At 32.3% G+C, this 26,572-nt stretch overlaps 1 protein-coding gene across 3 annotated transcripts in view; it reads right to left on the bottom strand.

Annotated features, from left to right (window-relative positions):
• Nucleotides 1-487: 487 nt before the first annotated feature.
• LOC101889387 (neural-cadherin) overlaps nucleotides 488-26,572 on the bottom strand; it is a 348,725-nt gene continuing 322,640 nt past the window's right edge. For 2 of the 3 annotated variants that reach the window (XM_059123979.1, XM_059123980.1), the window contains exons 19-21: nucleotides 7,925-8,137; nucleotides 7,166-7,336; nucleotides 488-1,546 (exon numbers count right to left, since the gene is read on the bottom strand). In XM_059123979.1, coding sequence (XP_058979962.1) covers nucleotides 1,431-1,546; nucleotides 7,166-7,336; nucleotides 7,925-8,137 — 500 coding nt within the window. In that variant the 3' untranslated portion in view covers nucleotides 488-1,430. Of the gene's footprint in view, nucleotides 1,547-7,165; nucleotides 7,337-7,924; nucleotides 8,138-20,445; nucleotides 20,685-26,572 lie in introns of all 3 variants that reach the window. The other variant, XM_059123981.1, reaches the window with a different exon arrangement.

The raw sequence follows: 26,572 nt of genomic DNA, 5'->3' as shown, positions 1-26,572 counted from the left end.
TCTTTGAAAATATGCATATTTTGGAAATATCGAAAATTAATATCAGACCAATTCACTTTAAACGTTACTGATTTTGACATGATTAACACCGTGTAGAAAAATTAAACAAAAAAAAAAAAAAAAAAACAAAATTTTTTCTTATATATAAAACACATAAAAAATTATATTTATAAATATATCTTACTTATATCAAGTAATACTTAGTAATGTAAAAAATATACAAAAATTATAATTTGTAAACTTAAATTAAAAATTATATTATTTTTTTATTCTATTTTATTTATTTATTTAATATTATTTTATTACTTATAAAGTAGATACTTTGGTTTTACACTTGTGTGTGTGTGGGTGAGAGAGTCTGTGTGTTTGTGTATGGGTGTATGAATTTAAAACTATGCATTTTGTTTTTTTGCTTCTTCTAATTAATAATTTAATTAATTATTATTTATTTTTTGTTTTACTAAAAATTATTTGGATTTTCTTCACCTCTCTTCGTCTTCTTCTGTTTTTTTGTTGTTTTACTTTCAGTTTTCAAACTAAAATACTAATAATAATAAAAAATAATGAATGCTTGCTTCTTTGTATATATGTGAGTATGTATGTACGTATGTATTTATGTTATGGCCTAAATGTAATGTTTCCTATGTATATATGTAGGTGTATGTTTTGTTTTTGTGTAAATGAAATAGTATTTTACAAATGGTATAATTTTTCTTTTTTGTTTTTTTTTTTCTGGGGGAGGAGATGTTTCTTTTTTTTTTTTTCTTATCGGATGCCTTAATTTTAAATGCTGCTCGTATTAGGTTTTTTCCTTCTTGAAATGTAGTTAATGTTTTCTTTGTGTGTGTGTGTTTTGTATTTTTTTCTCTTTCTATGATTCAGAGGAATTTTTCTTTCCATTTTTCGCGTTTTGTTTTTGGTCTTTGGTCAAGACCTTTATATCTTTGGTAGTTTTCTTATTTTCGAAATTTTTCTTTTAGGTTATCTTTTCTAGTTTCCATTTACTTCCATGAATATCCATTCATTTTGCACACAAGAATGGACATTCCGGTTCCATCTTCGTCGTCTTCTTCTTCTACTTCTTTTACAGTTTGCTTAGCAATATTCCAATTGTTTTCTCATCAACATCATCATCATCACGGAGTGAATGTCTTCATATTCAGGATATTTTGTTTTGCTTGGGTTCTTTCAAATCAAATCAAAAAATTTTGTAATTGCATTTCGCCATCGCGTTTTTTTTTTTTTGTTCGTATTTTTGGGGGGTCTTTTCTCAGTTTTGGTTTTTTCTTTGTCAAGTATGGAAATTGTAGTCTTCATGGAGGAATTTGTGATATTTTTTTGTTTTTCTTATAAAGGGTCTCTTTTGTTGTTATTGTGGATTTCTGCGGTCTAGGTATGTGGTGTGTGGTGATTACATTTCTGTTGTTCACTTACAATTCTAAATCGGTGTGATTATTGGCTTCGGGTCCATACATGTTGGCCAGTTTGTCGAAACGTGGCCCCCATGCACCCAGGTAATCATATTCCTGGCATTCGTCATCGGTTCCTGGAATTTAGAGGAAATACAAATTTCATATTAGAATTTGAGGAGTTTTTTATTCAAAAATTATGAGAAAAATATGGCTAATGAAAATTTAACAGTAAAACGTGGCTATGAGGAACATAGGATGTATAATTTAGTTTAAATATAATTAAATGACTTCTAAACTGATATTTTTATGCCATCATATATGGATTAAAATCCTTTGATCCCCTTTTGGAAAAATCGGCTGATTAATCAAAATTATTAAAAATTGAAAATTCTGTGTTTTTCTCGAATAGCTGTTACCCATGGTCCATGGCCGAACTTTCAGATATTTATCAAGGAATTTATTTAATTTTAGAAAATAACCAATACCACACGTCCAGTTCTCGTACATTTTTTTTTTTATTTTTTTTTTAAGATGAAAAAACAGCAACCAACTTCAGACTGCTGTCATTTCTAATCCGAAAGCTGTTAAAATTATTCCTGTGACATATCATTATATTGTTTACGAACGTACAAAAGCATTTTGATGAGAATTTTCCAGAAAAAAAGTTATTCGAGATGGAATTCAAGCGTGATAGTGTGATTTCTTTATATTTGCCTGGAAAACCACAATTGGCTATCGTTAGAGCACTCCAGCATTTAAATGTGAATAAATCTTTTGTGGCTCGTACGATCCTTCGTTAGTATGACCGTTGCCCGATGTCAAGGAAGTTTACGGAGCAGAAATGGTTCGAAATGTAAAGAAGCGACCTGATCGAAACCCGCGTCGCAGTGGCTGAAAAATGGCTCGTGAGCTGAACATATCGCAATATTTCATTCGGAAAATATTGAAAAATGAGCTCAGGGTAAAGCCATTAAAATTCCAAAAAGTGCAAAAACTTACACCGCAACAGAAAGAAAATAGACTCAAAAGACCTAAAGCGTTACTTCTCTTGGCCGAAAGTGGTGAGCTGCCGAATTCGGTTTTCTTTTCTCCGATGAGAAAACATTCGTTGTCCAGCAGTTTGTAAACAAACAAAATAATCGTGTTTACTTGCCAAAGATGTCAGCTGAAAATGTCCACCTTCGGTTGGCCACTAGAACTCAAGCGCCTGCCATGGTGATGGAGTGGGCCGCCGCCATAACGACCGTAGCATCAGAATAAATGCCTAATATTAAAGCCTTGGGCACGCAAACATTTTGACGGCAGACCTTGGACATTCCAATAGGACTCAGCACCATCGCACTCAGCACGCGCCACCCAAAAATGGTTGTTAAATCAGAATCCTCGCTTCATTTCCATCGCCCAATCACCTCCAAAATCTCCGGATACCAATCCGTTGGTCTATTGTGTCTGGAGTATTTTGGAAAGCAATGTTGGCACTAAAAAATACCAAAGTGTCGATCACCTCAAGCAAGCGTTTCGCCGGGAATGAGCCAAAAATACTGTAGAGCAACATTTGGGTAGCGTGTGACGGTTTCATTGGCCGTTCGAAGGCCATAATTCGTGCCAAAGGTGACCAATTTGAACAAATCTAAACTTATTCTAAAATTTGATGCTATTTTCGACATTTTTTTGCTTTTATTCAATACATTTAAAAAAATGAAAATTTTGGCGTTTGACTTTGTTGCTGCTTTTTTATTTAACCCAGTATGTATTCAAATATTTAATAATGTATGTATTTATTCTATTTTATTTTTTATATATTCTTGTTGAATACATGTTTATTAAATTCATTCATTTTCTTGATGTTATAATATTTTTTTTTTTTTTAATTAACAAGAATTATATATTCGAATGTTTAATACTTTATGTATTCATTTGTTATTTTTCCTTTTTTTATATTTATTTTTCTTTTCTCTACTTGTTTTTTATATTTTTATATATCTATAAAGTTCCTTATAACCACGTTCCACTGTATTTGAATTTTTAACATATATTACTTTTCTTAAATTTACAAAAATGTATTCATTATTGGTTTACTATGCTCCACACATTCATTTATATTTCTTAATTTGTTTTACACCCAATATTCGGCTGTATTAGTATGTAGTTTTAGGCGTAGGCCTGGAATATTAACAAAACACATAGAATGAATCAACAAAATTTATTAACTTCACAACACGACAAACTAGTTTTTTACTACTACTTCGGCTACTTGAGCTATTTACAGCTAAAATCGATTTTATTCGCAGGTTTTGGGTTAAGAGGGAATTTTAAAATATTTGCAGGGCATTTTTTAAATCAGAGCTATTGGGGTTTAAAAGTCAAAAATAATTTAGAGGGAGGAATACAAAGTTTGGCAAACACAAAAAAAATAGTCCTTAAAAGCACCTGTAAATATCAATCCAGAGCCTACGTTTTCAACACGATTTTCTTAAAAGGAATACGTTTTCCTTAAGCCCCTAAAAACGGTACCCTGCTATTTTATTCGTTTTGTTAATTCTAGTTATGTTTCCATCCGGAATGAATGGAATTGAATATTACCAAGGACCGACATTGAAATAGCTCTTATATTATGAAAACTCCCATTTTTGGAAGTTTGCAAGACAAAATCACCTAACCGGATGAACAATAATTTGAAATATCTGATTCGTAATTTATAAAAACATTAAAAAATGCTCAATGTTTGAACATTGAAGAGCAACATTTTATTATTTTCGAGCATTTAGCCCTATTATTCATTTGGTTGTATTAGTTTTCAGTATACAATTTTCGGACCACACAAAAATTTACGACGCTATAATTTAGTTTTAATTTAGTGCTAAGAGCAAGAGGGCTACATCTAAAATTGTAGCTTGGATCTGTATAGCCATATCCACAATCACATATGGATCTTCTGTGGGAAGATCGATATGCGGAATTTGAAAAGTCCTTGAGTCGCCCCCTTAAATGGGGCACGTTGAAACAATGGATTTTCATTGAAGGTATACGACAACAAGATCCTCTGGTATTTTCTACATACAGAGTGATATGAAAAAACTGCAACCAACGTCAAACTGCTGTCATTTCTAAGCCACTCGTCCGACAGCCGTTAAAATTATTCCAGTGACAGCTCATTATATAGTTTACAAGCGCACAAAAGCATTTTCGTGAGAATTTTCCCAAAAAAATGTTATTCGTGATGGAATTCAAGCGTGATAGCGTGATTTCTTTATATTCGGCTGGAAACCCACAAGTGGCTATCGTTAGAGCACTCCAGCATTTAAATGTGAATAACCGGTAGCACTGGTAGCGCAGCCCGACGTCAAGGATGTGGAAGGAAGAAAACAGCAACATCAACAGAAATGGTTCGAAAAGTAAAGAACCGACTTGATCAAAACCCTCGTCGCAGAGCCCGAAAAATAGCTAGTGAGCTGAACATAAGGCAATATTCCATTCGGCAAATATTGAGAACTGAGCTCGGGGTGAAGCCATTGAAATTCCAAAAAGTGCAAGAACTTAGACCGCAACAAAAAGAAAATAGGCTCATAAAAGCTAATGAGTTGCTAAGCTTGGCCGAAAATGGTGAACTGCCGAATTTGGTTTTCTCCGATGAGAAAACATTCATTGTCCGGCAGTGTTTACTTGCCAAAGGGGTCACCTGAAAATGTGTACCTTCGGTTGGCCTCCAGAACTCAAACGCCGGCCATGGTGATGGTGTGGGCCGCCATAACAGCCGATGGTCGCTCTCCGCTTGTGTTAATCGACGTGACATTAGAATAAATGCGGAATATTATCGCGAAAATATTCGAGATGGTGCACACAGTCATTTCAGCCGCACTCAGCACGCGCCACCAAAGTATGGTAACAAAATGAGGTTCCTCGCTTCATTTCCAGCGCACATTGGCCACCAAAGTCTCCGTATACCAATCCTGTAGTATTTTGGAAAGCAATGTTGGCACTAAAAAATACCAAGTGTCGATCACCCCAAGCAAGCACTTCGTCGGGAATGGGCCAAAATACCGTAAAGCAATATTTGGGTAGCGTGTGACGGTTTCATTGACCGTTTGAAGGTCATAATTCGTGCCAAAGGAGACTTATTCGAACAAATCTAAACTTAGTTTAAAACTTGATGCTATTTCCGACATTTTTTGCTTTCATTCAATAAAAGGTTAAAAAAAAAAAAATAAAAATTATGGCGTTTGACTTTGTTGCAGTTTTTTAATCTCACCCTTTATGTGTTGTAACGAACCAATTTTTAATGTTGCCAGGACGTATTGGGGCGGTGAGTGTAGATTGGAGACCAAAAATAGATAACAACAGAAGCAGAGTATCACTAGAGAGAGAGAGCGAAAGATCGTACACCACGAAGAAGAATAAAGCCAGAGGCCGATTGTGTACAAATTCGGTTTTGAGCGAATTTTGCTAGCACTCGGAAACGAGCAAAACATACTTGCTTTTGTTAGAGTGGCATATAAAAGAAGAGAACAGTCCATTTCCTCTTTTTTACCATCAGGAGTACTATCGATCGAGTAGAGAGTGAAACTCGCTCAAATTTATTTATTTATATTTTTTTGATCTCTCTATAATTTAAAATTTCTTATTCTCCAAAGTAAGTAGAAGAGACCACATGAGCTGAAACATTTCTTATATATATTATTTTACTAAAATATATAAAAATTAAAAAAAAAAGCAGCACTAAAACAAGTGTATGCATTGGAAGCAATGTAGTTGTTGTGGACAAAAAATCCATCACTACAAAAACAAAACGTTGCTGTGAAAAAGATCTGCCAATAGAACTTGAGTCGAACCTGGAGAGTTTCTAGTGTATAATTCGCATATGCTAATTTGCAATAAGTTCGAAATATATACTACTTTCCAGAGAACGGCCCTTGTAAGCCATCATCCACATCAAATATGCCTGACGAGCCGCTTAACCAACGGCGAAACGCGTCGCATAGTGGTGAGTGTGTGATAGTGTCTATCTGGCTTTCCTTTTCACTGCAAATTTCAGATCATTAAGCTCGTCTCGAAAGAGAAAACAAACACTTAAAAAAAAAATTGTCCAAAGACGACCTTTTTCGAATTTGGCATATCTCTAAGTGAGTTAAGTGAAAGTTTATGGTTTTTATATTAAGGCACTTTTCTTTGTCCTCTTCGAATGAAAAGTCCGATCAGGATCTTATAGAAAAAATCCCAGCAATTTTATACAGAATTTTAGTCAACACTTTTTATTTTAACCAAATTTCAATATCGACACATTTTGGCATGCATTTTGATAAATTTGTGATAATAAGGACGAACAGACGGACAGAACGGACTAAATTAGCTCAGAGCCTAAAGAAATTATTGTTAAAATAATGATTAAACCTAGTTGAGCTTAACAATTGGATCATTATTTTCAAAATTGTCATAATTATTATATTGTTGGTCCATTTAAATTGGGTCCTGAATTTAACACTCAATCTTGTTTCTGTTCATAATTTCTATTCCATGGAAAATGTTTTTCATCTCTAGCGTATACATGGGTTAGCTATTTCATATACATTTTTTGAATAGCTTTTTTCCGATATTGATTTTCAATTTAACTACAACTGCAACTAATTATTACGAATATTGAGTGCAACTATTAATTGATTTTAATGGATTCCATAATTTGTTTTGTATTTGTATTTCGGAAGCATATTTGTGCTAGTTCTAAATTTTTGTGGAAAAAAATCTCTTTTCAAACATACCTGATGCCAAAGAACTCAACGAGCCAGCTGTGCTGCCGCCACCCTCGTAGGCATAGTTACGCAAATCGTCGAAAGGTGGTGCATTTGGATCGCCATCGGCACGTTTTTTATGTTCTTCAATGAACATGCCAACATTTGGCTCCTGGCCGGGCATTAATGTCATTACAGGATCTATTGGGTGGGAAAAATAGAGGTGGAGGGGGAGGAAAAAAATGTAAAAATTAGTTTTCAAAAATCAATTTAAAAAGTTTAGTGGGAGTACAAATTTTGTTTATTAATTATTAATGGGACATGTAATGTAATGTAACGTACGGATTGTAAGCACAAATGCAAGAGACGAGGTGGGGTTGATAATTTCAGGAAAACACCATAATTTGTTTGGTTGTTAGGAGATTATTTTTGTTTCTTATGATTTATATATTTATTTTATTATATATTTATTATTATTTTTTTTTTTTTTTGAAAATTGCAGTTGTTTGGTGTTTTGTTTTTAAGCAAACCATCCACATCCAAAATTATGCATACCAACCTCGTTTGAAAATTTTCAAACCAATTTTTTTCTTCTTCTTTTCCAATGCTCTTCCTGTGTTGGATTATAAATTTTAAAATATGCACATTGACCTGATTTTTGTACTTGTCCCATGTTGCCATATTACCTTTTGCCATATGGTTTATGCATCGATAAAACCCCTTGCATTTTCATATTGTTACATTACATACTTACACACACACACTCATACAAACACACAATGTACTTACACATAATTGGCATTTTCATGGTGGCCAATTCTGGTGGCATCGGTCCACCAATGGGTATTTGCAATGGTGTAATATCGAATGCAGTCATATCGTCTTCACCGCCACCCTCATCATCATAGTTAATGATATTTTCGCGTACATCATCATCTGGTCCAGGATATTTGATGTGTGCCTCACGTCGACGATTATACACCACAAAGACCAGAACCAAAACTGTGGTATGAACGAAGCCAACAAGCGAGGCAAACAGGCACACACACAAACGGCACAGGAACAAACATAGAGGACAGGACAGCCAGGACAGGAATGATGTTGGTCATGGTGTATTATAATAATAATTTACACAGATGACCCCAAACAAACACGTACACAAGATTATGTTTGTAATCAGGAAAAATATGTGGGGAACATCATGGAATAGAGAGAGGGAGAACGAAAGAGAAGAGAAAACACACAACGTAAATTAATATGATTATGTAAATTTTAGTTTTTTTAATGTTTAATATTCTTTTTTCAAAAGGAAATGAAAACTTCCATGGTAAGACCATAATCTGTTTACACGAAATGCAAGTTATATAAGACTGCATTTTATGTGAAAACTACTTGCGCTTTATTATCTCTCAAAGGAGTAGGGAAAATGAAAAAAAAAAAATTAATTGCGTAATTTAAATTAGGTTTTCTTAGTAAAATATAAAAAAAGCATGCGTGATGTTAGATATTCTTAAAAAAAATATATACATTTTAATTACGTGAGCTTAAACTACTTAATATTTTTTTTAATTTATATTTTATATTTTTTTTATTACAGCCAAAAAATGTATCTGAGCATGTAATCTCAAAACACAGCAAAATGTATAATATGATAATGGTAACAAATATTCTTGATTATAAATACAGTAATTTATTTTAAATAAAAAATATGGATTGCCTAAAAGTATTCAATTCTTACCTTAAACATAAAATCCTAAAAGTATGCAATTATTTGTTGTTTCTTAACCATAACATGATATAATAATTTCACATTCATATTTTTTCAATGAAAGGTTGAAGCCTAAAAGTATGCAATTATTTCCATATAATAGGCAAATAGTTTGCTACTCTGCCATTTTAAACTCAAAATTACCAAGAAAGACTAAAATTATTTGTTGTTAAATAACTCGAAGGCTGAATGAATGCAGTTGTATTCGAAGAATAACAAGTGCTTTATATATTGCTGTTATGTTATTATTTATATTATTACAGAAATAATAGGAAATGCAGACTTTGTAGATTATAGATCCAGTTCGTTCTAAGAAAATTCGAAATGAGAACTGACGTGAGGGGAGGTATTTGGGAATTTTTAAAAGAAAACCTTTTAATTTCATATTTTTGAGACCTAATCTCTGACCTTTTGCAAGGTCGTCGATTCTGCGGCTAGAAAATTTTCGGAGTTTCATAAAATTAATTATGTATCGACTGTCCCAGGTGGATGTTATTTCAATTAGATCGTTTGGCATCAATCGATGGAAAATGTTGTCAGAACGGGTAGAGCCTCAATTCCAAAGCTATCCTATCGAAAATTCCAATCGACTTAGCCAACAAGTTAAAAGGTATCAGTCGGCTTTTCTGATAAATGTATACCCTAACCTGACTTGCTATATGACCATTAAAAATGTTGACCCAATTTTGAGGTGGTTCCAAAAAAGTGGACCAATATTATCCATTTCGTATCTGACCTAAGTCTGATATAAATATTACAAAGTGCCAGATTTGGACTATATGGACTACTTCCTTCAGTTTATACGAGATGTCTGTTATCATTTTTGCGAAATGTTGAAATATTCGTGAGTTACTAGATACAGTGGACCGAAGTGTTTCACTTCATCCAATACTGAAAATAAAAAATATTTCCAATATTGTGCGAATATTTTTTATCAAAATTATAATCTTTTAAAGGTCCTAAAATTGAGACGAAAAATTCCATATTCGCAACATATCTCTGGTTGAGAGAAACATTTAGATATATCAAATCTAAATAGAATCTGTGACATGTTTCACAAGTTATGAGGGATACAAGTATTGAAAATTGTGAACCTTTGTAGGGGAAATTCTAGAGAGAGTGAGCCGAAATCTACAATCTTCACAACAAAACTTATGTAGAAGTACTGGGGTGTGCTAAGTTTGAAAGAATCGGATGCGAATTTATAAACATTTTGGTTATTAAAAATGTTAACCCCTCTGTGGAGAGGTGCCGGAGTGCTCCGATGTCTAACCATCCTTACACCCGATCTGGTGTGAATAAATATATTAGGATGTTTAAAAGTGGAAGAAAATCAAATACCTGTTTCGCTTTTTTGAGCATTTTGGTTAATCAAAATTTTAAATCTTCGTGGGGGAGGTCTGCGAGTAGGGAGTACCGGACTGAGTGCACCGATATACCATTTTCACACCACAACTTTTAATGATGGAAATATTGTGATATGTAAAATTGGAAAATAATCGTTTTGGTTATTCAAACTTGTGACACCTTTTTGGGGAAGTTACCATAAGGAGTGGACCGATATAACCCAGATATCCTTAGTTTGAAAGTAATCGGATGTACATTTCCCGTTTCATGAGCTTCATAGTTCTTCAAAATGTTGATCCCACCATTTTTACACCAGATCCGGTGCCAATATAAATATTGGAATGTATTATTTTTGGAAAGAATCAAAAGCTTACTTCGCATATAAGGTAAGTCATAATTATGAACCGTAATGGGGAATGAACCAGAAGCAGTGGTCCGATATATTCATCTTCGGAATGTGTCGAGTAAAAGTGATTGGATGCTTATACCGCGATTTTGAGCTTCATGGTTGTTTAAAATTTTTAACCTTTGTGGGGAAGGTACCAGAAGGAGTGATCCATTTTATCCGTTCTTCATATCCGATCTTGTCACAAAAGTCCGTTCTTCATATCCGATCTTGTATTGGTGTAAATATTGAGATGTGAAAAAATTGCCACAAAAGTGAATGAGCTAAATTATATTCTATGAAAATGTTAACCCTTGTGGGGGAGGTACCAGATGAAGTGGACCCATCTCCGAAATACATCTATGTTTGACAGCCAGCAGACAGACGAATACCCCTAGTTCGACTTCAAACGGATTTGGTCCAAAGAGACCTAGTGCCTAAAACCGTTATTCCGATGAGGTACATTTTTGCCGTATCAAATGAAATATACCCTCTGTAGTCATATGGCTGAAGGTATAAAAATGTTGACCTTTTGTGCGGAAGGTACCAGAAGGAGTGGACAGATGTTGTCCATCTCCGAACTCTTGGATACTGCTTTTGAGAGATATCATGATACTGCCTTTGAGAGATATCATGATTACCAGACAGACGGACCCCTAGAACGGTTCTAAATATCCTGAAAAAGATTTTATTTAAATAGACTTAAAGTGTAAAAGCGTCATTTCGATGAGGCACATTTTGTCCATATGAAATGATATATATCCTCTGTGAGGGTATGTGAGGGCATAAAAAGTCACCAAATTTTATTTAAGGTTTTTTGTTCTTTTGACGTTAGAGTTACGATCCTGGCAACTTTGTATTTTTTTGAAAGTCATTAACTAAGACATTAGGCACATTTTCGTAGTTGGTAGTTACATCGAATTTCTCACGGTTTTATATCCGTAGACCAATAACTGAGATAAAATTATGAAAGCAATTTGACCTTGACGATTTCGACTATGAAGATGAAGTTTGATGAAAATAATGTATTGCAGATTTTTACTCCTTGTGACATGAGCTACAATGTTGCCTTCGAGATCAAGTCAAAATTCTCAACGGTTTCAAAGATATGAGCCTGACAAAATGACCTCTTTTGACATCAAGGTCTTACATTTTTGGGAGTCCATAACCTCATGAGAACAAGTGATGGGGAAAAATGACAAGACATATGTCTTTTAATATTTGTTTTTTTTTTATCAAACTGCAGTTAATTGTAAAAAAATTGTCTTGAAAAAAAATTATTTTCAACATTCTTCAATTCTTTTATTTAACAAAAAAGTGTATGTTATCCAGAAAATCTTCAAGCATTGTGTATGAACTCTTACACAATTTCATTTCATAATCCTTTCTATATCGCATTTATATTTCTCTTTCATACTTAAAAACTTAAATAAAAAGTCTCAATTGAATACATTCAAATCTAAACCGATCTCCAACCCAATTCATTTAGTGACAGTTCAATAACCATAAACAAATTCCATTTAAATGAAGATTGAATGAATCATGTCATCTAAATGACTCTCATTGATGTGGATGCCAGCTATTGAGTGTCATAACACAAAGTATGCAATCGGTTTTAGAAAGTTATAAAGAGGCCAGTGTTCACTTCCAGTTCAATAAAGTTTTGTTATCAATAACAAAATACATGTATAGAATGAAGTATAACTTCAGGCTAGAGTATTTGCAATAAAAACCTAAAAGTATGCAATGGATTTTATGGGTTTTTATATAAAAATTTTCTAGTGTTCAAATTATTGCCGTTTGAATGAAAAAATACAAATTTAGGGGATATCTTCCTTTTCTATCTCAGAAAGCCTTTGGGAGAAAAGTTATTTTTAGACAATTTTTATGGCAGACATGTGCAAAAAAATCGTCGCAAAATTAAGGCTCGTTTACACACCACATTAAAGTCTTAAGGGTGAGATGAAAAAACTGCAGCCAACTTCATACTGCTGTCATTTCTAAGCCACTCGTCCGACAGCTGTTGAAATTATTCCAGTGACAGCTAATTATATTGTTTACACGCATACAAATGCATTTTGGAGAGAATGTTCCAGAAAAAAAGTAATTCGTGATGGAATTCAGGCGTGATAGTGTGATTTATTTATATTTGGCTGGAAGACCAAAAGTGCCTATCGTTAGAGCACTCCAGCATTTAAATGGGAATAAATCTTTTGTGTCTCGTACTATTGCTCGTTACCGTGATACTGGTAACGTAGCCCGACATTAAGGAAGTGGACGGAAGAAAATAGCAACAGAAATCAGCAGAAATGATTCGAAAAATAATGAAGCGACTCGATCGATACCCGCGTCGCATTGGCCGAAAAATGGCTCGTGAGCTGAACATATCGCAATATTCCATTAACCAAATATTGAAAAATGAGCTCGCGGTAAAGCCATTGAAATTCCAAAATATGTAAGAACTTACACAACAAAAGGAAGAAAATAGACTCAAATGAGCTAAAGAGTTGCTTCACTTGGCCGAAAGTGGTGACATGCCGATGAGAAAACATTCATTTTCCAGCAGTTTGTAAACAAATAAAATGATCGTGTTTACTTGTCAAAAAGGTCAGCTTAAAATGTGCGTCTTCGGTTGGCCACCAGAACTCAAGCGCCGGCCATGGTGTTGGTGTGGACCGCCATAACAACCGATGGTCGCTCTCCGCTCGTATACAGAATAAATGGCAAATATTATCGCGAAAATATTTTGGAGGGTGTATTAAAGTCTTGGGCACACAAACATTTTGGCCGCAGACCTTGGACATTCCAACAGAACTCAGCACCATCGCACTCAGCATGTGCCACCCAAGAATGGTTACAAAATAAGATTCCTCGTTTCATTTCCAACGCACAATGGCCACCAAAGTCTCCGGATACCAATCCGTTGGACTATTGTGTCTGGACTATTTTGGAAAGCAAGGTTGGCATTAAAAAATACCAAAGTGTCGATGACCTCAAGCAAGCGCTTCGCCGAGAATGGGCCAAAATACCGCAGAGCAATATTCTGGCAGCGTGTGACTGTTTCATTGGTCGTTTGAAGGCCTTACTTCTTGGCAATCGTGACCAATTCGAACAAATCGAAAAAAATTAAAAAATTTGTTGCTATTTTCGACATTTTTTTTTCAATAAAATGAAAAAAAAAATAATAAAAATTATGGCGTTTGACTTTGTTGCAGAATTTTTTTATGTCATCCTCATATACCATACTGGTACAATAAAAATATTGTTTTTCGGAACAGTGTTGGCATGTTTGTTAAGGATACAGTGATGGTTTTCATCATTTCATTTTCATGGTACCAAAAATTGGAGTTTTGATTGTAAAATTTTAGGAGCGCCTAAAAATATGCTCTTAATCCTAAATATTAAAGTTTAAAAGCCACTTTACGTATGACTCTTTTATGATGTGTAAATTAGTCTTTTAGAGGAAAAATATGTATGAATAAAAATGTATACATTCTTAATTTGAACCATTTTGAGATCGTTTACATTGTGGGTTAACCTAGAAAATTAATTTAATCTAGAAAATTAATTTAAAAATAAAATCAAATGGATTTATTTCTCACTTCTCAATCAAAGTCTGCCAAAAAAAAATTTAAATGATTTTCTCCTAAAAGTAGACAATAATTAAGTTTGTTGTTATTTTCTTTTAGCTCATTACCACCTGTCGGACGACCATTGTAGATTTACTTTTTCGACAATTTTCCGAGAATCGATTTAAAATTCTATTTGTGTGAAAATTTCAAAATGCAAAGCTTTTTTCAATCAATAGGTATGTAAATGAATTACTTAAACCTTTGTTTTTCCAGTGACTGGCTACTTAATTAGAAATATTAGATTTCGTTAAAAATTCAATGAAAATTTTAGCGAAATAAATTAAAGCGAAGTTAATTATTGGTTTGAATAGAAAACTATATTAGTCTCAGTTTAGGAACATTTTTGATGAGCAAACTTTTTCCATGCCCGAGGCGGCTATTTTATCATCAATTGTGGTGGGAAATGTGGCAATTGTTACTGAAACAATGTTTGAAAAATAGCCCTTTCAAATGGCAAACAATTGATTTTTAATGCTGTTTTCAAAAAATCTCCTGAAAGGACTCATTTTAAGAAGATGAGGATGACTGGACAAACGTTATTTTCACCATAGAATAGGATACAATGAAAAAGAATACAATAACTTACATGAGTTTAATATCTCAAACCTCACATTTTCCTAGAAATCTCGACCTTTTCCATTACTACCCCTTCATCTTTTTTCTTCTTCCTAGAAGTCTAGGTTATGATATCTATAAATTCCTGAAACCCCATTTTCTTTTTTCGCCTCTTTAAAGTTTTTTTTTTTTTAATTTTATCTTGTTTTGTCTTTTCTCGCAATGCCATCTGTTCGGAACATGGTCATTATAAATTTTACAGAAAATATAGCATTTCTTGGTATTTAATGTCACCTGCTATGCCCTTTCATCGCAGAACATACAGATACAAGTCTTCCCTTCTGCGTAATAATTAAAAGTCATATTTTTGCAATTTGTCAACAAACGCATTCTTGACGTTCGCACATCCAACACTTAGTTGTCATCTGGGGTTTTTGCCGATGTGGTTTCAGGTTTCATTTTTTGCATTTTTTCGCTTTTACTTTTTTTGCTTGTATTTTTTGTTGGGTAGAATATTTCTTTAACTGCTCATTAATTGAAATGTTGATGCAGGGAATCTTGTAGAATTCGTACAGCAACAACAACAAGAAAAAACAAAATTAATATATGCCGTTGCCACAGTAACGGATGTCTGCACGCAGCCAGAGACACACACACACTTGCGCACAGATGTATAAATGCTATCAGCAGCCATATAACTCCCAATTTCGTTAATTAATTTTCAACTGCATGCTTAACAGCATTAATACTTGAAGACCCACGCACGACACACATACATGCTTACACCGCGCAATATGTGTAAATGATGCAATGAGAACGACATCGGCAATGTCGATATATTGTCATATTGCTTGACTCTGTAATAGTAATATAGCATTTCTGATGGCATAATGAGAATGAAATTTACAAAAAAAAAAAAATCACCCAGAACACTAGTAAACAACAATCATTCAGTTACGTGATAGAAGACAAGGCAGTCAGCCAACAACAACCAATTTTAAGGTCGCACGGTGGCAGGGATTTTCGAATTTTTTACTTAAAATTTGGAAAAAAAAAATTCAAAAAAAAAAAGAAAAGTATATTTAAAAAAAAATCAAAAAAAAAAAATTAAAAATATTTTTTTCAAATACCGACGAATGTTTAAATCAGAAATTTTTCTAAGTAAGAAACGAAGAGTTGTTAGAAGACTGGAAAGATAATACGGACTTTGATTAGGGAATACCAAGAAGACGTCATTATTAAATGACAATTTAAAATTGTATAGGGCTTATGGTTTGAAACACCACTACACCACACTTACTTCAATATTTTAATTTTGAATTAAAAGCTTTTATTGATTTTCAAACAATATTGTCTTAAACACTGTGTTTTAAAACATTTTTGTCTAACGCCATCTACCATTTAATACGAAATACTTAGTTTTTTCAGATATTATTATTATGATCGCCATCTATACTACAATATTTTATTGTGAACTAAAACATATTTTAAGGAGAATCAGGTGGCATTCCTTTGTAGAGCACTCTTCGGACCATAAGATCCTATTTCATTAAAGACCAGATTTAATTTGTTTTTTTTTTATTTTATTTTGCAAAATTTCAACCGGCTTAAACTCTGGATGTGGATTATTCTTTTGAAACGGCTAAATATATGGATGATGTTCGCCGTCTACCATAATCGTCAGATCAAAGTCTTTGGAGAATAGAACACATTATTTTTCTACAACATTATTTATATTTTAGTTTTTTTTAGTTTTCTTCGAACGCCATCTATACTTAAATATTTTTCAAGTGAATTGAAGGCTATTTTATGGAGCAGCGGCTGGCGTTCCATAATAGAACACAGTTCGGTCAATAAAATCATTTTTATTGGAGGACAAATTATTTCAGAATTTTTCTTTTCTTTAAATTTACAGAAATCTCACTGTGGAACCTATCCGAAATATCGGCTTAAAAACTGGATATGGATTTTTTCTGCAAAGAAAACGACAACCACTTTATATAAATTTCTGCTCGGCGACAGCTATGCAGTCGGTTCACAATCTGCCAAATATTTATTGAAGTTCGAGTATTTCAGGACTTCTTTCAACTCTGGAAATTATTCATCGGATTTCCCATTTAATATGGATATAAAAATTTGTAGGTCATAGTAGATAATTTTTTTTAAAAAACTACATATTTTGGAAAGGCAATAACAGATTTTCTCTTAAAAATATCTTTAATATTTTAAGAATGTCTGGTGGTACTTTGGGACTAGCTTGTATCCATATCTATGTCAGAATCTTAAAGGAAACAGAAAAAAATGATGCGACGAACGCCATCTGCGCCATAGATTTTTATTCCGTTTCTACAGATGAGAACTTACAAATTAAGATTTTTTTAATCCAAATTTTAAAGGTAATGTGTCGAGCGCCATCTAGACTTTAATATTTCCATTGTGATTAAGATGCTCTTAAAAAAATAAGAATTTAAAAGGGTAGTTTATTTGTTAGATCGTAAAAAACATTTCTGACTATCAATTAATATTTTTTTGGAATCTTCAAATTAGCTATTTTCTTTCAAAAAATAGTATTTCTATTACGAAGGCCATCTGTACTTCAATGTTTCGATTGTACTTTTATCTCTTATTTTTACGAATTAAAAAAATATAATTCTAGAGTAGAATTTTGTTTTTTTTTTTTTGAGTAATATCTATGAAGATTCAAACTTGGTTGTACCAACTAGAAATTTAAAAGACCTTAAAAGGGCATTCAGTTTTGAGATAAGTACGCTTAGTTCGCCCTTAAGATTACCTTTTGGTAATGAGAGCGAAAAAGGACAGTGAGCGCCTGCGATATAAAAATAGTAGTAAAGTTATTCTGTAGCAGAATTTAGTTAGTTGTTTTCGAATAACATCAAAGTAGATTCTGTATCAAGGTCGGTTCTACCGACTAGTAGTTAAAATCAGGTTTTGAGAAAAGTACGCTTAGTTTGCCCTTAAGATTACCTCTTGGTAAGGAGAGGGGAAATGACAACGAGCGCCATCTATACGTCGATGTGAAAAGTAGAAAAGTAATTCTGTAGCATACTTTTGTTTGTTGTTTTAGTAGTACCCAAGTAGAAACTATTTCAAACTCGGTTGTACCGACTAGAAGTTAAAAATTTTATGGACTTTAAAGCGACATCTAGTTTTGAGCAAAGAACGCTTAGTTTGCCCTTAAGACCACCTCTTGGCAATGGGAGCGAAAAAATTACTACGAACGCCATCTATACTTCGAAATGAAAAATTTTAGTAAAGTAATTCTGGAGCAGAGTTTTGTTTTTTGTTTTCGATTAACATCCAAGTAGAATCTGTTTCAAACTCGGTTGTGCCGACTAGTAGTTAACAATTTCAGGGGCTTAAAAACGACATTTAGTTTTGGAAAATGTATTCTATGTTTGCCCTTGGGATTACCACTCGGTAATGACAGGCAAAATGACATCGAGTGTCATCTATACTTCGATATCAAAAATTCCATTAAAGACTTAGGAATGGGGTTTCGAACGACTAGAATTTTGCAAGTTTTAGTATTGCGAAAAATTATAACTGGCTGTGAGAAAATCATGTTTTGCTGGCTCCGTCTGGCAGATTCTTCGAAAAGTCCCAGACAAGAGCTTTTATATTATGAAAGTCCTATTTAATTGTGATGCGCTACGGATTAAGTTGATTTTATTTTCTTTGAAAACATAACCAATGTGCAAGATATAGCATCGAACGCCATCTATATTTTGTTATGAATATAGTTCTTTAACAACGCTCTTGGCACATATTTTTATACGCTAAAATATACTACTGAAGGCAAAATTAACAGGCAAACGATGACCTAGAAAGTGACTTCCCTTAGATTTGAAAATTTAACGTTTTAAACACTATAAAAATGCCATCTGGCTTTGAGAAGAACTAGGCATTGTTAGGTCTGAGAGTAGCTCTTGGCAAATTTTTGAAAAATATTCAGGTTTTGGTGATTTGGCAGAATCGACGTTATTGTGCAATGGTGCACAAAGGATTAAGTTTCTTTCAAAACAATGCTATTTTGGGAGTTGTGACAGTAAACGCCATCTATATTTTGATAAGCTCATTAGTAGCATTTTAGGCATATATCTATCTTATATTGGAAGAATGCAGATGTTTTATATTTTCTTGGAAAACAGAAGCCTCCTCTTAGTTGGATCACAGATGTCGCTCTCCTCCACGTCAATAAACATATTTGTTTATATTTTTATTTTTTTTTCAAAACAATATAATTTTGGCAATTGTGAGAGAGCAAACGCCATCTATATTTTGATAAGATCATTGGTAACGTTTTGGGCAAATATCTATCTCATATTGGAAAAATGCTGGTGTTTTTCCTTGGAAAATTAGAAGCCTCTTTATAGATGACGCTCTTCTTCACGTCAATAAATATATTTATTTATGTTTTTTTTTTATCTGAGTATGTTTTTTTAAATTAAAAAAATAATAATTTTTTTTTCTCCTGCTATCCCACTGTTCCCATGCCAAATGTCAAATATGTATATAAATGTATCCGTTTGTACGAGTGTTTTAATAATTCTGAAGGTGACGTGGAACAAGTGTATGCAACATCATCATCATCATCATGGATATGCTTCGCAGGCAGAAAGAGAGAGCCAACGAGAGAAAGCAATCGACTGAGTCCTTGAGCACAATTTGTGTGGTATATGGCCACATGTAATTAAATTAAAAATTCGAAAGTATGCATTTCATTATAACTGTTCAAAATAAAAACATCAATAAGTTTAATGAAACGTGAATGTTGAGGGAGAATAATAATAACAGCAACAACAGCACAACGATGCACGAAAGCATCCAACATGTTGAGGGAATAAAGTTGCACATGATGGTCTTAAGTGATGTGATGGTCGTTCAAACATATTTTGCAAAAAAATATGCACGAGTATATGGTAATTATTATCGATAAAAAGTTTTAAATTGTTTTGAAAATGAATATGAAAAGTATAATAAATGATGAAAGTTTAAAGGAAAAATGGATAAAATTGATGAAGAGGCTCAATACATGTCGTTGGGAACTTTTAGAAAAAAATATAAAAATATGGCAACTCTATAATAGCAAAATAGAGTTCTACTATTTGTGGAATATTGAAATGAAATCCCTAAAAATTACAAATATTTAGGTATAAATCACCGTTGATAGAATATATAAAGCATCATTTTAGGCTGAAATATAATTTTAATTTATATGGTGTGTTTGAGGGTAACATTTAGAAAATATAGTTCTAAAGTTTTGAAAAATGAAAATAGACCCTTAAAATTTGGCATATATTTAGACATACATTAACTTTTTAAGAAAACGTAAAGCATACTTTTAGGCTGAAACACTATTTTTAATTTATATGGTATGATTATGGGTACGTAAAAAATTAATATTTAGATTAAAACATAAAATATTGCATATTTTTAGGATTTAAAAAAAAATTAATGAAATAAAGTAAAGTAATATTTTTACTCTAGTTATTTTTTAAATATATATGACAAAAAAGTATATACTCTTACTTTGTTAATAAGTATTCATTACCATCCATAAAAACTAAAAATATATTTTCCATTAAAATTTCTTCATACTTACGTATCAATGTACTCGAACACAATACCAATGCAATAATAAAATCGCGCGACGGTGTCAATACACCCGATGCCAATAATTCCAGCTCACAATGCATACCGGTAAAGCCCATTGGGCATTGGCATTCATATTTTTTCGGTGGATTATGATCGCGACAGCGACCACCATTGCGACAGGGAAACGATAAACATTCGTTGTCGTTGACACACGTACTGCCGGCGATTTTGTAGCCAGCGGGACACCTAAAGACGGCACCAAGGCAAAATTTATATGAAATAATAGGTTTTTTTTCGTTTCTCCTTTTGCGGAGTTGGAATGATGTTAGTAGAAGTGCCAAGGTTTTGGGGGAGGTATTATGAAAAACCATGTTATCGACGCGATAGTTTGTTTGTCGCTTTTTTTAAACACTTTTATTTTCAATTCGTTTTTGTTCAGCGAAAACTTGGGAAATGTCTTAATGCGGGTATGTCTTTTTTCATTTTTTCGATGATTTAGGTAAAATTTGCAATATGGGATTAATTCGATGATAATTTGGAATGAATGGAGAAAAACTATCCACAATCAAACGGTGGCTTAGCCGAAAAAGGCATAGGCCTATATATATGTATGTACGTTTATATGCCGCCATAAGATATGGTTATTTTTTCAAATATCGCTCAACTACATAAAGAGTATAAAATCTCAAAAAAAAAAAATCACTTTGGAGAAAAGTGCAATTTAAGGTGTAGACTAAAATTTGTCTTCCCGATTTAAAAATGTTATTATGCAAAAAAAAAAAAAAAAAAATAAATAAATAAATACATGGACAATATTTTGCCACAAGGTGGTTATATCTGGGCTAAATTTCTGTATGAGATCAATCATTGATTGGAGTATTTTAACGTTTCATAAACTCGAAAAACTGTTACGTGAATTTATGCCAAACTACAAAGTATATAAGTGTAACTCAATGAGTTTTAGAAATATAAACCTGACTTATAAAAAGGAAAGGCAAACAAATTGAATTTTTGGAGTATGCCATTCTTAAAGTAAATTAATTACAACCTAATCGAGCAGAATTTCTTCAATTCCAGATTTCGAAAGAACTATTTTCATTCAAAAAAATTTGTTCGATTCCCAATTTTGAAAAGATTTTATTATTTAGAAAAAAAGAACCATTTCAGGCCAACATCCAACATAAATTTTGTTTTCTGACATTTATTAATTTTAAAGATTTCGATCATTTTATGGGATTTACCCAAATATATTCGCCTACATGGTCCATCTTGGATGATGGTTACGGTATTAAAATATTTAAATTTTTTTTATGGTGCTGATAGCTGAATGTTGGGATTGAAATTTCTGTTTTACCACCTGAGACTTGTGTTGTAGAATTATAACCATGTTCTAGTTCAAACCAATTGGGTACTCTGATATTGCCCATCTTCAAACTCGATCTAATTTTAATGTAAATGGTTATGGCGTCCTGTGGTGCTTGAAGAACGCGAGTTTTCTACGAAGGTTACTCTCTACTATTTGGTTTTATGTGGAAGTGTCCGTGCTAGACCTCGAAATCGAGCAAAAGTTTTCTCTAAAAGTGAAACCGAGTGAAAAAATCTGATTTTGCAGCTGGGGGTTCTGGTATTTTCTCAACATACAAGTACAACGACGGTGTGACAAGAAAGGGTGCCCGATATGACAAGAGAATCTGCTCGATTTCTAGCAAATTTTTAGTCCTTTCCAAAACGAGCTAAGCATTCTCGCTCTAATTCGAGTGACATCGAAAAATAGAGTATACTCGATATTTCTCTTCTTCGATCATTTAGATTAAAGAGATTTGACCGCACAATGGATTCCGGGATCCAGGCGAATTTCGAATATTTGGGCAAACCTGCTTCAACTCATTATTGTGGACTAAATAGGTATTTTAATGGAATAACAATCATTTTAAATGATGAAATGATTTATTGACCAATTTGTCACGCTCAAATTCGAGCCAGTTTTACTCTCTTCTCGATCTCGAAAAATCATTTCGGAGTTATGGTTACTATGTACCAGGTGTGGGCCAAATCGCATACATGCTATCGTATGTACTTGGAAGAGATATTTAGAAAAGTAGACAGACATGACCGTACACATTTCGGGTTAATTGTGCACCAAATGTCCGATATCAGTCCAAATATTACCTGAATTGTAGCTCATCGGACCGAATTCATTCTAGAAGCATTCATTCTAAGTCCCTCAGAATCGTAATATGCAACCACAAAAATTATGTTTGGTATCAGATACAGCCCAGAAATACCTCTGCCAAATTGTATCAAGATTGGTTCAGATTTAGATATAGCTCTCATATATATCTTCAACCGATTTCGGGTTAATTGTGCACCAAATGATCAATATCATTCCAAATGTCCTGAATTTTGGCATATCCGACCGAAGCAAGTGCAAATTTGGTGAAAATCGGTCCAGATATAGCTATATCTCCGATATATATGTTTCATCCGATTTGGTGTTTAAATCTCTCACATTCGTAATATGCATTTGACAACAATATTTGGTACCAGATATCTAATAGAGCTGGGAAATAACTTTTATCTTTTTTTATAATCTTATCGAGATCGGTTAAGATTTGAATATAGCTACCATACATATCTGTAATGTGATTGGTTTATTCTATAATAAAAAGCTAATATCAATCCAAATGACCTGATTTTTGTCAGATCCAACCGAATTCAGTCGAGGAGCAAGTACATTTAGTGTTTAAGTCCCTCACATTCGTAATATGCATTTGACAACAATATTTGGTACCAGATATCTTAAAGAGCTCACAAATACCTTTGCAAAAATTTTATGTCTCCGTTAAATTTAGTGAAAATCGATTCAGAATTGGATATGCCTCCCATAATTTGTTCCCTCTGAAACCAAATTTTAACTGCTCTAAAATCAAATATTGATAGGTGGTATGATCTACTTCAAATAAATTATTTTGTTACGGGAGCTCTACTAAATATGAATAGTGGCGTAGGGTATAATATAGTCGGCCCCGCCCGACTTTTGACTTTTCCATACAGTTTTAATTTTATTTTCCTTTTCGAAGTCCGAATTTTATAATTTTTCACGTTTTCACCTACCTTTGTGTGTTTCTTTGGCAAGTAGAACTACCTCTAATTCCATAATTTATAATTAATTGTATATGACTTAATATATGCATCTCCTTATTCTTCTCCATCTTCTTTTTTAAATTATTGTACATTTATATACATCGATATACACATATTTTTCTTAAATATGGCTCTAACATTTATGTAGATATAACTAAAGTTGTATGATTTTAAAATATATGGATGTTGATATTTAAATGGAAAATATATGTATGTATAAATATTTGAATAAATAATTATCATTCCGGCTATGAAACAATCTAGATATGTTTATATGTGAATGTGAATTTATGGATGTTTGAAGCTACAAGAAAATGGAAAAATAAAACGTGAACATACAGTCAAACAAGGTTGTAATGGACATGGATGTCAATAATAGAAATCGACTCATGTGGGTATTATCAAACAAATAATCAGGTTTGAATAGATGTTGATAACCCGTTCCTCATAACCCTGTTCGACTGTATCAGCACAGCAGGTATGAATTAAAATGCATAACTGAAATCAATGCAACCAAATGTGTTTGCTGTTGTTATTGCTGCAGCACACACACACACACATGGGAACAAGCAACATCATTTTGATGAGACAGAGCGTCGAGATTGGTGAGTGAAATTTTTGAATGAATGAATGAGCGAACGAACGAACGAATTGCTGCTAGTGATTATGACATTGAACAAAAAATTGTTGTTTTACTAGTTGATGAAGAGCATAAAATGACAATGAATGAAATGGAATAAAAGTATATTTATATTTATATATGTTTATATGTATATATGAATGCATCATGTTGTATGTGATAGAAGAACTAATAGCATTGCTATTGCATTTGGGTATTTGTATTTGTATGGGGCGGGTGATAATGATGAACATGCATAGTCAAAAAATTTTTAAATTTATTTTATTTCATATGGAAAAAATTGGTGTTAAATTTATATTAAATATATATGTGGAAATTTGTTGTTGAAAAATGGAAGCTGATGAGGCTTGAAATGAAAACTAAGAAAATAATTGGGCGACAAAATGGGCAAATGTAAATGAGTTGAGATGACAAATTTGTTGGGAAATGAAATTGGATATTTTAGTGCCAAATATATGGGTATATTAATTAAATACATTGTAATATGAAGGGTAATTGTTCATAGAAAAAAATATTGAAATTGAATGTTAAGTTATAACCATTGACAGAAAAATATTTAAAATAAAAGAATATACTTCTCGGTTCACCTATTATTTTTATTTTTTTTTTTTTTTGGTGGTCCGTTTTTTTTTAATTGTAAAAATATTTTTCCACGGACTTTTCAGCAAAAAAAGTATCTAAATTTTTTTTATTTCCTAAAGCATTATCAATAAACATGAAGTAGTTGCAACTTTTTCCAAGGACAATCAATCCAATAACTATTTTTGAAAAAAAAAATTCAGGACTATCATATCACATATCGTATGGGTTTTTTTAAATTTTTTAAGGTCAATCATCGGCGTGGAGTATTAAGCAATTTTTTTTTTTAAATTTTCTTTCAAGGACTTCGAGATAAGAATTTTGAAACCTTTTCCAGAATTATTAATTTTTGTTTAAATTTAATCTAAGAACTATTACTTTGTATAAGTCTTTTTTAATCCACATTTATCGGATTTCCTTGAGAATATATTCTTAAAAATCAACTTTTAAAATTCTTCAGATCCTTGAGAAAATATCCTTATGGTCCTCGATTAACTGTCTAAAGAAAGAAAAAATCTATTAATGGTCTAAAGATATATGAAAAAATCTTTTAAATCCCCTATTAGTGGTCTAAAGTATTTTAGAAAATATGAAAAAGATCCATATTTAGTGCTCCGTTATTGTTCTCGAAAAAAAAATATTACAAAAGTTCTCATTTATTGGTCTAACGATCCTGAGAAAAATTCTTAAGAAAAATTAAAAATTGGGTCAATTGGTCATACAATCCTCGAAAAGTAATCTTGAAAAGCAAAATCGATTGGTGTAATTGTCTTCGAAAAATATTCCTAAAAAAATCCATAATTATTGATCCAGTGGCGCTTAAAAAATATTTTTAATATTCCTTGTTTATTCATCTAATTCCGGAAGAAATTTTCTTAAAAATTCAGCCTTTTACGTTTTTTTTTTTTTTTTTTTTTTTTTTTTTTTTTTTTTTAACGACCATTTATTTGGTCTCATGGTCCATAAAGAATAAAAATTAAATTCTAAATTCTTTTAAAAAATGTATCTAAAAAATCCACGTTTATTGATCCTTGAAAAAATCCACATTTATTGATCCTGGAAAAAAATTGTGTAAAAATCCACGATTTTTGATCCTTGAAAAACTTAACTAAATATCCATGTCTATGGATCTTTGATAAAAATGAAAATTATAAATTATTTTTTAAAGTCCAGATTTATTAATCCTTGAAACAAATTGTCTAAAATCCACGTTTTTTGATCCTTGAAATAATTTGTCTAAAAATCCACGTTTATAGATCCTTGAAAAAAGTTTTGTAAAAACTCACGTTTATTAATCCTTATTTTTCAAATCCAGGTTTTTTGATCCTTGAAAAAAAATGTCTGCAATCCACTTTTTTATATCCTTAAAATAATTTGTCTAAAAATCCACGTTTATTGATCCTTTAAAAAAATTGTCTAAAAATTCACGTTTATTGTTCCGTATTTTTTTTAATCCAGGTTTATTGATCCTTGAAAAAAATTGTCTAAAAATCCAAATTTATTGATCCGTGAAGAAAATAGTTAAAAATCCACGATTATTGAACCTAAAAACAAATTTTTCCAAATATTCACGTTTTTTGATCCTTGAAAAAATTGTCTAAAATTCGCGTTTTTGACCTTTGAAAGAATTTGTCTTAAAATTCACATTTATAGGTCCTTGAAAGAATGTGTCTAAAAATCCACGTTTATTAATCCTTGAAAAAAATTGTTTAAATTCCACGTTTTTTGATCCTGGAAAAAATTTGTTAAAAATTCACGTTTATTGATCCTT

The sequence above is a fragment of the Musca domestica genome, unplaced genomic scaffold, assembly GCF_030504385.1.
Source record: "Musca domestica strain aabys unplaced genomic scaffold, Musca_domestica.polishedcontigs.V.1.1 26, whole genome shotgun sequence".
In the NCBI taxonomy this organism is placed as follows: domain Eukaryota; kingdom Metazoa; phylum Arthropoda; class Insecta; order Diptera; family Muscidae; genus Musca; species Musca domestica.
This window is presented reverse-complemented; position numbering and strand designations above follow the sequence as displayed.